Source organism: Ranitomeya imitator, chromosome 3, assembly GCF_032444005.1.
Source record: "Ranitomeya imitator isolate aRanImi1 chromosome 3, aRanImi1.pri, whole genome shotgun sequence".
NCBI classification, from domain to species: Eukaryota; Metazoa; Chordata; class Amphibia; order Anura; family Dendrobatidae; genus Ranitomeya; species Ranitomeya imitator.
Window position 1 is genome coordinate 60218207 of NC_091284.1, and position 17340 is coordinate 60235546.

At 47.6% G+C, this 17340-nt stretch overlaps 1 protein-coding gene across 6 annotated transcripts in view; it reads right to left on the reverse strand.

Moving 5' to 3' along the window:
• Positions 1–17340, reverse strand: part of USP25 (ubiquitin specific peptidase 25) — a 115278-nt gene that overhangs the window by 55305 nt on the left and 42633 nt on the right. For all 6 annotated transcript variants that reach the window (XM_069760893.1, XM_069760897.1, XM_069760898.1 and 3 more), the window contains 4 exons: positions 15066–15139; positions 14425–14573; positions 11818–11945; positions 2425–2520 (listed from right to left, as the gene is read on the reverse strand). In XM_069760893.1, the coding sequence (XP_069616994.1) occupies positions 2425–2520; positions 11818–11945; positions 14425–14573; positions 15066–15139 (447 nt within the window). The remainder of the gene's footprint in view (positions 1–2424; positions 2521–11817; positions 11946–14424; positions 14574–15065; positions 15140–17340) is intronic.

The window sequence follows — 17340 nt, forward strand, 5'->3', positions numbered from 1 at the left end:
CTTGCTCCCTGCAGTCAGTCAGTGCCCGCTCCGTACTCCCCTCCAGTCAGCCCTCACACAGGATTAATAGCAGCGTTAATGGACCACGTTATGCCGCGGTGTAACGCACTCCGGTTACACTGCTATTAACCCTGTGTGACCAACTTTTTACTATTGATGCTGCGTATGCAGCATCAATAGTAAAAAAATCTAATGTTACAAATAATAATAAGAAGAGAAAAAAAAAAAGGTTATTCTCACCCTCCGATGTCGCGTTGTCCTCATCAGTGCAAGCGGCAGGTTCCGGTACAAAGGATGCTATGCGAGAAGGACCTTCCATGACGTCACAGTCATGTGACCGCGACGTCATCACAAGTCCTGCGCTCATACCAACCCTGGGACCGGAAGCTGCCGCGTGCACCGCACAAAGGCGTCAGGACTACAAGGGGCCCTCGGAGGGTGAGTATATGTTTATTTTTTATTTTAAGTCTTTTTTAACCTGTTACATACGTGGCTGGGCTATATACTACGTGGGCTGTGCTATATACTACGTGGGCTGTGCTATATACTACGTGGGCTGTGCTATATACTACGTGGGCTGTGCTATATACTACGTGGGCTGTGCTATATACTACGTGGGCTGTGCTATATACTACGTGGGCTGTGCTATATACTACGTGGGCTGTGCTATATACTACGTGGGCTGTGCTATATACTACGTGGGCTGTGTTATATACTACGTGGGCGGTGTTATATACTACGTGGGCTGTGTTATACGCTACTTGGCTGTGCTATATTTCTCTGCTGTATCTGTGCATCATGAATCGTGATGTGTGTTAAAGAGGGGGGCCCACTGAGACTCTTTCGCCCCGGGCCCTCAAAAACCTGGAGCCGACCCTGGTAGTATATTGCCCAGCCACGTAGTATATAGCACAGATATGTAGTATATAACAGCCCACGCAGTATCTAACACAGCCCACGTAGTATATAGCAATGTGGGCACCATATCTCTGTTAAAAAAAGAATTAAAATAAAAAATAGTTGTACACACCTTCTGTCGGCCCCCGGATCCAGCCGAGGTGTTTACCGATGCTCCTCGTGACGCTCCGGTCCCAAGAGCGCATTGCGTCTCACAAGAAGATGACGTAGCGGTCTCGCGAGACCGCTACGTCATCATCTCGTGAGACCGCAATGCTGCATGGACCGGTCATCGGAGCATCGCGAGGAGCGGGAAAGGCCTGGGCTGGATCCGGAAGGTGAGTATATAATGATTTTTTTTTTATTATTATTTTTAACATTAGATCCCGCGCCAATGTCGCTGATTGTGCAGTATCATATGGGGCGCGACCAAAGGTTAATAATGGCTCCATAAGAAACATTTGCCCCACACAATGCTGTATAAAGGTTGGTTATGGCCCCATAAGATGTTCCATAGATTATGCCCCATATGCTGCGATAAAAATAAATTTAAAAAAAAATCACATACTCACCTCTCGTCGCTCAGGCCCCCGGAACTTGCAGTATTCACCTTCCCTGTTCCACCGCTGCGCGCCGCTCTGTCTTCCGGTGCACACTAAGTCATTGCGCCCTCTGACCTGAGCAGTCACAGGCAGAGACGGCTGAAGACGGAGCAGCGCCTGGCGGTGGAACGAGGACAGGTGAATATCGCGCAATGCTCACCCTCCCGTTATACTCACCTGCTCCCTGCATTTCCGATGGTCTCCGGCAGCTTCCTCCTGTGCTCAGCGGTCACGTACTGCTCATTAAAGTAATGAATATGTGTCCATATTCATTACTGTAATGAGCGGTACCACGTGACTGATGAGCACAGAAAGAAGCTGCCGACGCCCGGAGACCATCGGAGATGCAGGGACCGCCCCAGGAGCAGGTGAGTATGTGACAGCCGCCACTCCCCCTCCCCTGCCAACCCCCCTGGGACAATGACTCGAGTATAAGCCGAGAGGGACGCTTTCAGCCTAAAAAAATGGGCTGAAAATCTCGGATTATACTCGAGTATATACGGTATATACTGTTTATTCCGTCAGACCCCTTAGTGGATATAAACCTGTGATCATCTGATCGTTTCTGCTTTATACTGCATTACCAGTTATACAGCACCGTAATGCAGGAAAAGGGGTAACATAGTAACATAGTTAGTAAGGCCGAAAAAAGACATTTGTCCATCCAGTTCAGCCTATATTCCATCATAATAAATCCCCAGATCTACGTCCTTCTACAGAACCTAATAATTGTATGATACAATATTGTTCTGCTCCAGGGTGCCTCCTGAACACTGTAGTATTGCCAAGTGCAGTATAATACATCGTTTTGGAGACGTCAGTGGTGAGCGTCTAGCGTCTCCTTGTGTCTACGACTCCTGCGAACAGCAGTTCTGCAAGAGTCATTGCCGGCCAGCTATAATGTGGGGCTTGGGGGCAAGGATACCTTTCTAGCCGTTGCTGTAGAACCGTAAGATGCTCCTTAAGTCTCTTGATTTCATCTCGTTTTATCCTGGTGATTTCCCGATTCTTGTGCATATACCTAGCAAACAGAAAACAATTACATGTTATTTGCAATTTTATGTTAGAGGTGCATTTACACCGGCCGGTGACCAGACTACAGATCGGCGGCCCTTAATAGCGGTCGTTTACTAACATTCATGTGCACAGAATGAGAATTACGGTAGTGTGAGCTTTCCGAGTGCATAGACTATCGTGGGCAGCACATTTCCTGTTTATACTGTGCTGCTGAGTACAATGACATTTAAAGTGCTTGAAAACAAAGGAAAAAAAACAAAATTAAGTTGCACCATTGTTGCAACCAAACAAATTGTTGCACCATTCAGATTTTACAGGCCTTTGTCTGTTCAACATTTTCTTTTGTTTAAAAATTAGATAAGATTTTTTTATTGAAGCTAATACAGAATATAACAAACCAAAATACCAGCCCAGCCCATCCATACATTCAACCTTGACGTGGCTTGTGGAAAAAAAAAAAAAATCAAAACTGCGACCAACCACTTCCGGTAACCATCAATGAGTTTCTTACAATGCTCTGCTGGAATTTTAGACCATTCGTCTTTGGCAAACTGCTCCAGGTCCCTGATATTTGAAGGGTGTCTTCTCCAAACTGCCATTTTTAGATCTCTCCACAGCTGTTCTATGGGATTCAGGTCTGTACTCATTGCTGGCCACCTTAGAAGTCTCCACTGCTTTCTCTCAAACCATTTTCTAGTGCTTTTTGAAGTGTGTTTTGGGTCATTGTCCTGCTGGAAGACCCATGACCTCTGAGGGAGACCCAGCTTTCTCACAATGGGCCCTACATTATGCTGCAAAATTTATTGCTAGTCTTCATTCTTCATAATGCCATGCACACGGTCAAGCAGTCCAGTGCCAGAGGCAGCAAAGCAACCCCAAAACCATCAGGGAACCTCCGCCATGTTTGACTGTAGGGACCGTGTTCTTTTCTTTGAAAGCCTCTTTTTTTCTCCTGTAAACTCTATGTTGATGCCTTTGCCCAAAAAGCTCTACTTTTATCTCATCTGACCTGAGAACATTCTTCCAAAACGTTTTAGGCTTTTTCAGGTAAGTTTTGGCAAACACCAGCCTGGCTTTTTTATGTCTTGGGGTAAGAAGTGAGGTCTTCCTGGGTCTCCTACCATACAGTCCCTTTTCATTCAGATGCCGACGGATAGTACGGGTTGACACTGTTGTACCCTCGGACTGCAGGGCAGCTTGAACTTGTTTGGATGTTAGTCGAGGTTCTTTATCCAACATCCGCACAATCTTGCGTTGAAATCTCTTGTCAATTTTTCTTTTCCGTCCACATCTAGGGAGGTTAGCCACAGTGCCATGGGCTTTAAACTTCTTGATGACACTGCGCACGGTAGACACAGGAACATTCAGGTCTTTGGAGATGGACTTGTAGCCTTGAGATGGCTCATGCTTCCTCACAATTTGGTTTCTCAAGTCCTCAGACAGTTCTTTGGTGGTCTTTCTTTTCTCCATGGTCAATGTGGTACACACAAGGACACAGGACAGAGGTTGAGTCAACTTTAATCCATATCAACTGGCTGCAAGTGTGATTTAGTTATTGCCAACACCTGTTAGATGCCACAGGTAAGTTACAGGTGCTGTTAATTACACAAATTAGAGAAGCATCACATGATTTTCTGAACAGTGTCAATACTTTTGTCCACCCCCTTTTTTATGTTTGGTGTGGAATTATATCCAATTTGGCTTTAGGACAATTCTTTTTGTGTTTTTTCATTAAAGACAAATTAAATGAAGATAATAACAAAGAATTTGTGTTTGTAATCATATTCAGGAAGAAACATTTTTTTCTCATTCGAAAAGTCAAGTAATTTTTGTTTCTTTATTTCATGAGGCTTTAGTTTTAGGTCACTGTTATATATATATATATATATATATATATATATATATATATATATATATATATATATATATATATATATATATATATATATATATATATATATATATATATATATATATATATATATCTGATATCGGAGGAAAAATAATGGAAATACGCCTGTTTTTCACTTTTTATGACCACAAGGGACCACTAAAACATATAAAAATGTAATAATATTAATATGTCATATTTCACATATTGTGCCCCACCAGTAAGGTCATAAAAAGAGCAAAACAATAACAGGATTTTTGGTTGCTTACCGTAAAATCTGTTTCTCGGAGCCTTCATTGGGGGACACAGGAACCATGGGTGTATGCTGCTGCCACTAGGAGGCTGACACTATGCAAATAAAAAAGTTAGCTCCTCCTCTGCAGTGTACACCCTACCGACAGGAAGTAGGATATTCAGTTAGTGAGAAAGCAGTAGGAGAAGCAACGTGTAAAAGAGAAAGAATAATAATATAATAATAATAAACTTTATCTACATAGCGCCAACAAATTCCACGGCGCTCCATAGATTAACAGTTTCAAACACTCAAAGAGTGTTCAAAGAACTCAAACGTAAACGGTAAACAGAGCTGTTCAACCTGGGAGGGTGCTGTGTCCCCCAATGAAGGCTCCGAGAAACAGATTTTACGGTAAGCAACCAAAAATCCTGTTTTCTCTATCGCCTTTCATTGGGGGACACAGGAACCATGGGACGTCCCAAAGCAGTCCCTGGGGTGGGAAAAAACAGACTTCCATCAAGTCCGAGGACTCACCACTGCCGCCTGCAGGATCCTTCTGCCCAGGCTGGAGTCCGCCGTAGTTCGGCGAAACGTGTAGATGGAAGACCAGGTAGCCGCTTTGCAAAGTCGTCGGCGAAGGCCCCATGACGTACCGCACTGGAAGCGCCGACTGCCCGGGTAGAGTGAGCCTTTCTCAGGAGGGGGCACTCTTGTTCTTGACCCGGTAAGCTTCCAAAATAGCCGTTCTGATAGAGCGAGCAATAGTCGCCTTGGAAGCCAGCAGACCTCTACGCACGCCATCAGGGATGGCGAAAAGAGAATCCATCTTTCAGAAAGCAGCCGTGTTAGCCAGGGAGATCCTCACTGCCCTGACGAGGCCCAGCCTGTTCAACGATCGCTCCAGAGGATGAGTCGGAGCTGGACAAAAGGAAGGTAGAACGATGTCCTCGTTGAGGTGGAAAGATGAAAACCACCTCGAAAAAGGAAGGAAGGTGGAGGCCTGGGACCACCTTGTCCTGGTGGAAAATCAAGAAAGAAGGTTGGCAAGAAATGGCCGCCAACTCAAAAACGCGGCGGATCGAAGGGATAGACCTGAGAAAAGCCACCTTCCGAGATAGAACTGACAGGGAAAACTCCCTGAAAGGCTCAAAGGGGAGAACCCCTAAGAACAACCAACACAACCTTTAAACCCCATGAATCCACAGAGGCCCTGTACGGAGGGACCGCGTGGGCTACTACTTGAAGTAAGGTCAACCTGTGGCTGAGAAGATAACGTCTTCTTAAAAGGGAAGAAGAGCGCAGGAACCTGGCCCTTTAGGGAACAGAGCAAAGCCCGAATCCAGTCCTGCCTGAAGGAAAACCAAATGGAAGGCAGGGAAAAAGGACATAGGTGAAAAGCGGTTGGACCCGCATCAACGAAAGTAAGCCTTCCAGGTACGATAGTAGATCCTGGAAGAAGACGAAGGCTTCCCAGCCTGGATTATAGAGTGACCCATCTGGGCCGAAAGACCGGACGCTCTTAGAACTGTGGAGTCCACAGCCACGCCGTTAAACTGAGCGACCGATAATTCGGGTGGCAGAATGGACCCTGAGACAGTAGATCGGGTCCGTTGGGAAGGCACCCGGGGTGTCCGCGAGAAGATTGACGATGTCTGCAAATCAAGATCTCCTGGGCCAATCTGGGACGATCAGAATGACCGGCACCCATCCAGCCTTGATCTTTTTTCGACAGCTTGGAAAGCAAGGGAAGGCGTGGGAACCGATAGGGGAGCACGAACTGCAACCAAGGAATGGCCAGAGTGACACCACTGCGAGAGGATCACGGGACCCTGGGCCGACCCGAGGGGCCTTCCTGTTCAATCAGGACGCCATGAGGTCCACCACTGGAGTCCCCCATGGAAGAGCAATCCGATAGGAAACCTCCTGAAGGGCCATTCCCCTGCCGCGAGGCCCTCGCGGCCTAAATGTCCACGCCGGGGACATGCACTGCAGAGCTCACCAGGACCGTTGCCTCTGTCCAAAGGAGGATCCTGGAATCTCGGCCGAGGCCAGAGAACGCCAAGTCCACCCCTGGTGGTAGACATGCCACTGGTGTGTCATTGTCTGGATTCGAATTGGCAGGCTGCTGAGAATCCTTACCCAGTGAAGGAAAGACAGAAAGATGATCCTGAACTCGAGGACATTGATCGGCAAAGAGGACTCCTGCGCCGACCAACAACCCTGAAAGAACAGGAGGCAAAGCCCCGCGCTCCGCCGAGCGGGCCGGCGTCCGTCGTCACCACCTGCCAGGGAACTGGAAGGAAGGATATGCTGTGAAGGATCCACTCTGGCATAAGAGAAGTGACCTCGGCCACCAGTCGAGGAACCGTTTGACCCAGAAAAACCGGATCGGACGATGCAGGGAGAAGACAGACATGTCCCCTGTGATAGAATAGCCTGCTGAAGAAGTCTTGAATGAAACGGCGAAGGTAAAATTGCTTCCGATGTTGCAACTAACCTTAGGACCTTTAAGGCCCATCGGAAAGGAGGGGAGCCGAAAACCCAGGAGCAAGCGAACTTCCTGACAAAGGAGGGATATCCTGTCTTCGGGAAGGAAGACTCTGGTCCGACAAGTGTCGAAGAACATGCCCGGAGATACGAGGCGCTTAACAAGACGGAACTTCTTCCTATTGACGAGCCACCTGCAACGGCTAGAATGTCGGGAAAGGTGGATAGACTTTCGGGAGCCTGAAGCCGAAATTCCTGAGCCTCCATGGAAGCGATTACTGAACGAGGTAATATCATCCTGAAGTGTCTCTGACGAAACTTCCTGTTCAGCAAATTGAGATCCGGACTAGGACGAACCTTGTCGTCCTCTGTCAGTACAAAAAGATTCGAAGAGAAGCCTGTGAACTGTTGAACCGTTCCTGTTCTGGGACGGGAACGATTACCCCGGATTTAAGGAGGGAAACAATGGCTCTAAAGAAACCCGGGACCAGAGCGGGGTCTCTTGGAGGTTGGGATTCGAAGACAACGATCCCAGGACAGTGAAATTAAGATTTTGTATCTAGAGGATACAAGTGCCCTGGCCCATGCATCCTCTACTGAGGAGACCCAGACGTCCCTGAGGAACAGAAGACGGTTGCCCAGCCTGAGAAACGGGCTGGGGTCTAGTCGTGGGTCATGCCTAGGTGGAACTTCCAGTCCAGGACCTGGAGAATCCACCTTAGGAGTAGCGGGCACACCAGGAAAGAGTGAGTCGAAGAATACCTTCTTCTCTTAACGTGCCTGTGGCCTCTGCTGATGCGAAGAAGGATCTGATGCCGCAAAACTTACGAAAAAGGTCGAAAAGACCGAAGTAGCCGCCTAAGGGGAAGTAGGCGAGGTCTGGAGAAGGGGACTGGTGCCGCCAGTGGCGTCCTTAATAATTTGGTCCAGCTTGGAACTGAAAGGACGTGAACCTTTAAAAGGCAGGCTCGTAAGGGACTTCTTTGATGACTCTTGAGCCAAAACGGTGCGACGGCTGGCAACAACATTACTGGGCGCCTATGCGGCAGAAGACGCGACGTCCAGGGACCAAATTATTCCCCGGCGTGAGTAATCTGGGTGGCAAGTTCCGCCAGCCGGCCTGATGGAGCTCCAGCTTGAATGCCCCAATGGAGTTGTTTAGCCCCTCGGATACAGACTTCGAAACCCAAGTGGAAGCCAAAGCCGGGCATTGGGATGATGCGGCAGTTTCGAAAGCCGACTTCACGAAGGATTCCATGATCATATCGATGGAATCTTTCAGAGCCGCCCCACCGGACAGCGTAAGGACTGTGTTGGTGGCAAGTCTAGCAGCCGACGGATCCCCAGGGGGAGAGGTCGTTCTCTAACGCCTCTCATTCTGGTTGGCAATGAGATCCGGAGGAAAGCGACATGAGACTCCAAGACGCTTGTCTCCTTGAGAACGTCTGGTCGAATTCGCTCTTTCTCTGGCCAGACGCTCCTCGAATTCAGGATGAGGAGCAAATACTTTGGGAGGTGGTTTAGACCGTCTAAACGAAACCGCCTGATCTGCGGGTTTCGTAGAGGAATCTTTGATGCCACAGGTCTGATTGGTCGCTCCAATGAGGCTTTGAACCATATCCCTCATGTTAGCGATTTGGTTCGAATCCGGACCCAAATTATCCTCTGAAGGCGCATCAGAGAAAGCCTCGCCTGACTCCGGGGGGAAAGACCAGGGGGAAGTCGACCACAGAGAAGGACCGTGGGGCGAAATGGACCAAGAAGAGAACTCAGACCGGCGTTCCTGTCTGGATCTTTCGCGGCCTGTATTAGAAGACTTGGACGGAGCTTCTTGCGACCCGCTGGCTACTACGGAAGTCTGCAGGGGCAACCGATCAGGCACGGACACAAGGATCTGGGACACCCGTGTGAGATCCGCTACTGATAGAGACAGAGAGGATGGGGACTTTGCTCTGAGGCGGAGCAGCAGGGGGGGGTCCTGGGCGGTGAGCATAATGTGGGTTGCTGCAGGCCTGCCTGAGAAAAGGTAGTAGGTCGGAAGCGACCTCCCTTAAAATTAGACCGAACGGGTCCGAGGAAAAAAATCAGAAGGGGAGAGTATCAGTCTGCGGTGCAGAGGTACTCACGGCAGACGCTGCGGTGGGCCTAAGGTGAACACGCAAAGTGTTAGACTAAGCCAGAAGAGGGAGGACAAAAGCGACTTCCCTTAAGATTAGACATGGCGAAGGAACCCCTGAAGAAGCCAGAAGGTTAGGGGACAGGAAAGCAGAGGAGAGAGTCAGTCTGCATCAGAGCTACTCACAACAGGTGATGGATGGAAAGCTGCACTCCATGATGTCGATGGTCCTTAACGCAGGGGTGCAGGCAGACAAAGCAGACTTCTGGGACACTCTTCTGTCCGGGATCGGCTGCAATGCTGAACCGCAAGGGATGAGGACGCCAGGCTATGCGCTTTGAGGAGCCAGCGCCAGGTGGTCCTGATGCCGAAAAAACCCTTTCAGGGGCGCAGGAAAAAGTGGGCGGGGCTAACCGCCAGGCCAGGTGCACCAAGATGGCGCCGGGGGCGGAGCTCGCCGATGAAAGCCGGGCGGGAGAAAAGCCCGCCTGAGGGAAAGAAAGTGAGGAGACGCGGCGCCGGAAGTAGGCCCCAGAAGAAGCCGGGGCCTAAATTTGGGGCCGGCGGCCGCCGGGGAGGTACGCGGTTGTCGGGAAAAAACGGTGCGGTGACCTTGCAAATACAGGCGCAGCGCGGCCGCAGGAGAAGGCGGCGCTGTTGCCTGCAAGGCCGCCGCTGCGGGAGAGAAAGTGCGGCCACAAGAAAGCGGCGCGGCTGCCTGCAAGGCAGCCACGCTGTGTGCAGCTGCAGGAGGAAGCCGATGCGGCTGCCAGAAAGGGGGCAGCGCCGGGGGAGGAAATGGCGCGGGCACGGCCGCGGCGCAGCGTCAGAACACAGTGCGGCAGGAAAAAGGAAGCGTGGTTACCTATAAGCCAGGCTCAGAGATGCGGCCACCAAAGTAGCGCGGCTGCCACGCGTGGGGCCAATAAGGCGCCAACCAGGCCAAGGCAGCCTGGGGAAAAACTGCGCAGCACTGAACTAGGACTGCTCCAGTGACCACCCCGGATTAGTGGAGGCTCTCAGGCGGAACAGCATGGGGGGGGTATGTGGAATACTCACCTAAAATATCCCACGCCGTTCTGACTAACCTCAATCCGGGGAAGATATCAGACGTCCAGGGAGCTGATGGACGACCTCGTCTCCTCCAACCGACAGGCTCTGGTGGGCGAGTGGGTGGGGGACGGAGCCAGGACCGGACTTCTGAGCACGCTTGTGTGCTAGGATCTTGGTCCTGGAGAGGGATCTATGAGGATACGGGGTGGCAGTACACGCCGTACTCATAGTCCGTATTGTGGGAGTACAGGTGTGACTGTTCACCCTGTATCCCTCCGGAAACCTGAAAAGAAACGACGCACATTGAGGTAGATAAGGGTCTAATGAAAGACCCGTGTCCACCTCCTACTGACACTAAGCTAAACTGAATATCCTACTTCCTGTCGGTAGGGTGTACACTGCAGAGGAGGAGCTAACTTTTTTATTTGCATAGTGTCAGCCTCCTAGTGGCAGCAGCATACACCCATGGTTCCTGTGTCCCCCAATGAAAGGCGATAGAGAAAAAAAGATTACTTGCTTGTGAGGTGGGGGGGAAATTTCTTTATTTGCACCTTGAAGGGAGTTTTATCCGCTGGCTGAGTGAGGACTCCAAATTTGCCTCCTGATCCCTCTCTATACACACAGGCTGGTATATTAGCCCCGGTTGCAGGGGGAATGCAGCCTCCTGATCCCTCTCTATACACACAGGCTGGTATATTAGCCCCGGTTGCAGGGGGAATGCAGCCTCCTGATCCCTCTCTATACACACAGGCTGGTATATTAGCCCCGGTTGCAGGGGGAATGCAGCCTCCTGATCCCTCTCTATACACACAGGCTGGTATATTAGCCCCGGTTGCAGGGGGAATGCAGCCTCCTGATCCCTCTCTATACACACAGGCTGGTATATTAGCCCCGGTTGCAGGGGGAATGCAGCCTCCTGATCACTCTCTATACACACAGGCTGGTATATTAGCCCCGGTTGCAGGGGGAATGCAGCCTCCTGATCCCTCTCTATACACACAGGCTGGTATATTAGCCCCGGTTGCAGGGGGAATGCAGCCTCCTGATCCCTCTCTATACACACAGGCTGGTATATTAGTCCCGGTTGCAGGGGGAATGCAGCCTCCTGATCCCTCTCTATACACACAGTGATCACATGACTTGTGTATGGGGGGAGAAGCGATGCCAGCACTTCCCATTACTGTGTACACTGTATATACAGCGATGGAAAAGGCACAAACGGGATTAAACTCGGCCTTCTCTACGGGGACTTGGCCATCTTCGAGTTATTGTAGAACTTCACTGCAGAGTAGGAGCCGGCCGCCCGTGTATATAAAGTCTATTGGTGGTCTAGAAGAGGTAAAGTAAGGTTACAACCCATTTCACCAAATAAAGGAGCATTTTCTTACGTCAATGTGTGATTGGCAGCCTGTTTAGACTTGTTATCGGGAGATAGATGAGCGTTCATTACAGATTATCGGACAGTGGCAATGACTGTGAGAGGTTAGAGAGCAGAAACATGATGGCAGCGCTTACATACCTGTCCATGTACAAACACTGAGGGAACTCCAGCTTGTTGTGGATCTTCTCCGGTCTTCCTAAAGTTTGATTAAACTCAAACCTGGACAGTTCAAACGTCAGGACGGGCGGGAGCTCTGTAAACCAGTGCTAAAGGGCAGAGAAAGAAAGAACGAGCCATGAGGAACGGAGAGGACGGGAGACGAAGAACCTAATGAGAAGTCTATGGAGATCTAACACATACATGGACGGCTCCTAGAATGCCGAGTGTTTGCAGCTCTGTCCCAACTGAATGACATTATTTACGCAGTATGATCCATAACCAACAGTTCTGATCATTTTCACTGGGCAATTTTTTCTCGACATTGATACAATACTGAAGCAGGAAGAATGACAAAAGCATACTAACGGAAATGATGGCATGGCTGGGTCTGCCGTAAGATGGACGCAACAGCTTCACAACCATGTTAACGTGGTTGCTTCCGACACAAGCGTGTCTTATCTTATGCGAGTGTGCACAGATCCTAAACATTGTTTCTACAGATGCAGCTTGTACTGAGCAGTGAAAGAACTCAGCAGAGAGGAGGGACACTGAGGAGCTGTCAGTCACGCTGGGTGGGCTGTTAAGGATTATCCAGCCATGCTGACATGGTTTATCACAGTAAAGTGTGCAGTCTGTAATATGACATTTGTTAACACTAAGTTTCATATTACAGCACGACTGTCCTGTGAAATTACTGACATATAATCAGACCCATCTTGGCTGTAAGGCAGCTGGCTACAGAAGGAGCCCTCCATTACTGTTTGCTATAGGGGCACATAACCTGTTCAAAAACCTCTGCAAGGTTCTTATAAAACTACATGCAAGGATTTTCTTCAGTTTACTTTTATTATCCAAGGTTTACGGGTTCTTTAAACAAAATTACACTTTATATTAGGAAAACCGCTCTTGCTGCCAGCTATTCCAGGCCACACGTCATGATTTAATCACTGGTGACAGGCGATAAACAATATAGCAGAGTAGGGAACGCCACCTTCCGTGTGACCTTTATAACCAGGGCCAGGGCACTGTGGGCTAACTACTGAGGCTTGATTTACAAAAATTGGGTTTTGGGCCCCAAATATAAAAAATAAACAAACATATAGGAACTCTACTTACTCAAGATGATGATATTGTCTATAGCTTTAACCCCTTCCTGCAAAAAGATGTATCTGTATATCCAGATTATAGGTCATTTACCGCAATCTGCCGCACAGTTTTGTCCAGGGTTGAGCCTGTGCAATCCACGATGGGTGTCAGCTGTGAAATACTGCCGACACCCTGCTTCAAGACCCCAGGACTGCAGACAGCAGCGATTCTGGCCATGCAGTACCTGCCGCAATCAACAGCATCCATGGTACCAAAGAACAGAGCGTTCACTCCGCCTATTGCCCCCACAAGAAGGGGATAATACATCATCATTGCAGCTGGGTCCAAAAATTGCCCCCATTGCTGCCATCTTACTACACTTATTTGATGTGGCCACTGGCAGAACCCATAGATTGCCTGCCATTGTCACACTGCAATAGAGAGTACTGAGCATCGTATGACAAAGTCCCACAGACTCCAAAACGGAAGGAAGGGAATCCGTACTTTGATCAGGGAAAAAAAACAACAAAAAACTGGGGTTTTTTTTCTGATATTTTTAAATTTTATATATTTCAAAATACCAAAAAAATCCTTGTAACAAAAATGCTCCATCGTGCTAAAAAAATTAAATTAAAATGGCACCGCTGCGCATGGAGCTAAAACGTAAACAACGGGTTTTATTTAAAAAAAAAACAAAACAAAAAAACCTAAATTACTTTTTTGATCATTTTACCCTTTCTCTCCCTAAAAGAACAAAAACGTGTACCTGAAAATTGAACCAATAAAAACATTATACCCAGCAAAACAAACTCACTTTTCTTATGTTCTGCACCCCCACATTCATTGATAAAAAAAAATCACTATAATTTGCCTTGTTTTATGTTTTTCTAGTGGAAAGATAGCTAAAATACAACTCATGTCCCAAAACACAAGACATCACAAGGCTGCGTCAAAGGAAAAAAAAATTGAATTTCAAAGAGGTGGTTATCCCTGCAGCACCCCCAGAGGTGAAATGAAGCATTACACTGTACATATTGGGACTGATGAACAAGCCATGTAATGCAGTCAGGCCAAGTCCACTTACAGGGGTTTCTGGTAGCTTCTTTCCGCCAGTACATGATGGATCTGATGACAATCCTTTATATTAATGCACTTTCCTAATACATAATTTATAAGCTGGTTTTGTAAAGCAGACATGACCTTTATACATTAAAAAAAAAATAAAAAAAAAATTAAAGAACACGTATCCACTTTCCATGTCAGTGACCTTGATATATCACATGCGCACTGCAGCCAATCTGCGGCCCTGATCGTCTGCAGCCTTTACACTTCTTCCATCATTCACAACATTATTTTATGAAGGTCATTTTAGCATTTAAGTGGCGGGCCCTTAATGGACAACCCCTTTAAATGTGACTTCTGGAACTCTGTCTTATGGTTCATATTACTCACACCTATATCAGACGGAAACAATGCATCACTGTATTCTTGTGCCCTCACCTCCTGACCAGACTTGCTGCAGTTCTCAGAATGCAATGACTCAATTTCTCCCTCGATCATCGCAGCCTCCAGGCACTCGTGTAAGTCTTTAAAGCCGTTCACCTGGAGAGGGTACTGCCCAAACATCTCCGTGTTTTCAAATTTCTTTCCTTGGCGAGAAACAATCAGATGTCAGAGACAAGACACTAAAACTGGAAAATATTACACCTCCTTTATACGCACGCCATTGAATCTACGTGTTCAGGGTGCAGATGCAATTAACTAGGGGATTATTCACATTGGGGAGGTTTGCAGGAGTTTATTACAGTGAGTGCGCTGGGGGGAAACAAGAGTGACGGCCCAGGGCGACGACGGCCCAGGGCGACTCAGTGGTCAGCACTGCACGGTGGCTCAGTGGTTAGCACTCTTGCTTTGCAGCGCTGGGGTCCTGGGTTCAAATCCCAACAAGGACAATATCAACAAACTGTTTAAATGTTCTCCCCATGTTTGTGTGGGTTTCCTCCGGGTTCTCCAGTTTCTTCCCACACTCCAAAGACATACTGATAGGGAAATTATACTATGAGCACCAATGGGGACAGTGACGATAAGGTCTGTAAAGCGCTGTGGAATTAATTTCAAGTAGGATAGAGAAATAAACCAACCTTCATGCACGCCCACTGCCAGGAAATGACCGTAAAACAGCTCCACCATTGGGTTCTTTGGCTTTTCTCCATCTCTGACAACAACAAAAAATAAATTGTAAAAATCCATCATTTATACATGTGGACTGTCCACTTGTTTATATTCCTTCATATTATTTATTATAGGAGCCTCTTACAAGTAAGGCAAGAATTAAACGCAACACAAATAGGTCGTCCACTCTGAGCTTTCAGTTACAGGCCGCCCACAAACATCAGATCCATAAGATCTACCTACAATATAGTGTCTCGAGGGTCTCACCATGGGGTCCATCATTTCCACCAGAGGAGAGGTCAGCTCTACTGACATGGGTGCACCTGTCCAATTAATTGGAATATGAAAAGTGCATGATACCTAGTGGGAGGGATGCACATGAGGAGCGATGTGGAAGGGACAGGCACTTTATAACCCCTCTATCTGAACATGACCAGGATCACAGGAATTGTAGCAAGTTTTTGCATTGTGATTAGGGTTTAACACCCCGAAGATCTGCACTCGGCAAGACGAGCCAGTCCACATAACAGGTCAGTAATATCCAGAAGATGGAGGAGGAAACAACATTCTGCAGACTGTGCGGTGGCAGTGTTTCTAGCCTGGGGTGGACCCCTAACAGAGACGACCACATCCTGGGCTGTGACGCGGAACCCAATGGCACAAGTATTAGAAAATCAGTTGGATGCAGCACTCGTCCTACATTATTATTGCAAGGAAACCTCTAATGACAAAACTCAGGGAAAGTATGCGAGACGACATCCCGAATACAGCAGACCCGATTCCTGGACTTGTGGAACAACCTTGTCCTTGGAGAGCAGAAGAAGCCTCTGACGTGTCATGGCTGCATCAAGCCGCCAATGTAATGGCGTCACTTGGGTCCTCAATGGTCAGGAAATGTTCACAGCCCAAGGGCAGTAACAGGGACCTTGACTAAATTACCAAACAATGAAAAAGCGAATTACCAGAGCAAAAGTGATAGCCGGCTGATAGTCATCACATAGGAGGGGAATGTAGCGGTCACCATACTGACAGGGCGAGGGATCACATCTGCTGCTGCGGGGACGGCACACTGATTATTAAACATTACAGTGATTACGGTAATGTCGTCAAAGGAGCGTTACAAGGACTTATTTTTTTGCATGGTGAGATTTTGTGTCTAGTGGTATTATTTTGGAAACTTCTGATTTTCATTGCTATTTTTTTTTCACATTTTACAGCATGTAACATTCATATTAGATTTTTTATAGACTTTTACGGATGTGAGATTCCAAATAAAAAAAAATAAATTTCTGAACTAGGAAAGGAGGGGTTTGAAACTTGTATATTTTTCACTTCTTTCTACAAATATTTTTTTCTTTATTTTTACTCTTTAGGGGACTTGAACATGGTGATCAGGTTATCGCTTGTTCTTTATACTGCAATACTTAAAGTGGTACAATATAAAGAAGAAATGATGATCTAAGAAGCCAAGACTTGAGCTGGCCCCTATTGGAGTACTGAAGCAATGGATGCTGTAAGGCTATGTGCACACGTTGCAGATTATTTGCGTTTTTTTAGCGTTTTTGCACTATGAAAACGCTATAAAACCGCAAATAATCTGCATACATTAAGCATCCTATCATTTTTAATGAAATCCGCAATTTCTGTGCACATGATGTGCGTTTTTTTGCATGAAAAACGCATTGCGGAAAAATAATGAACCTGCTCATTAATTTTGCGTTTTTTTCGCGGTTTTCCCACTATCTAATGCATTGGGAAGTGTCTGGGGAAAACCGCGCAAAAAACGCGTCAAAACCACGCAAAAAAACGCATGCGGATTTCATGCGGAAATCTGGCAGAAATGTCCGGATTTCCACAGGAATTTTCTGCATGAATTCCTGAACGTGTGCACATAGCCTAAATGTCCCTTTCAAAGATCGAGGGGTAATCCATTGGTCAGACAGCAGTGACTGGAGCTGGCGATGATCACTGCTATTAGAGGCAGGCTGTATAACCAGCAGTCTGGGGCAGGCTCCGCTCCTGAGCCCGCTCCATGCACCCGACGTTTAATCTATGGTACATGTACATTCACTCTATTGCCGCCACTTAGAGTTCTGTATCAGACGTCCAGAAACCGAAGTCTCTGAGGAAAGTACCAGCGGTCTGACTGGGCCGACCAGTAACGGCAGTGCTCAAAAGGGTCTGTATCCTGTCACTCACAAAACGTGCACTAGCCTGAAATCTCAGATTTTACCAATGTTATCG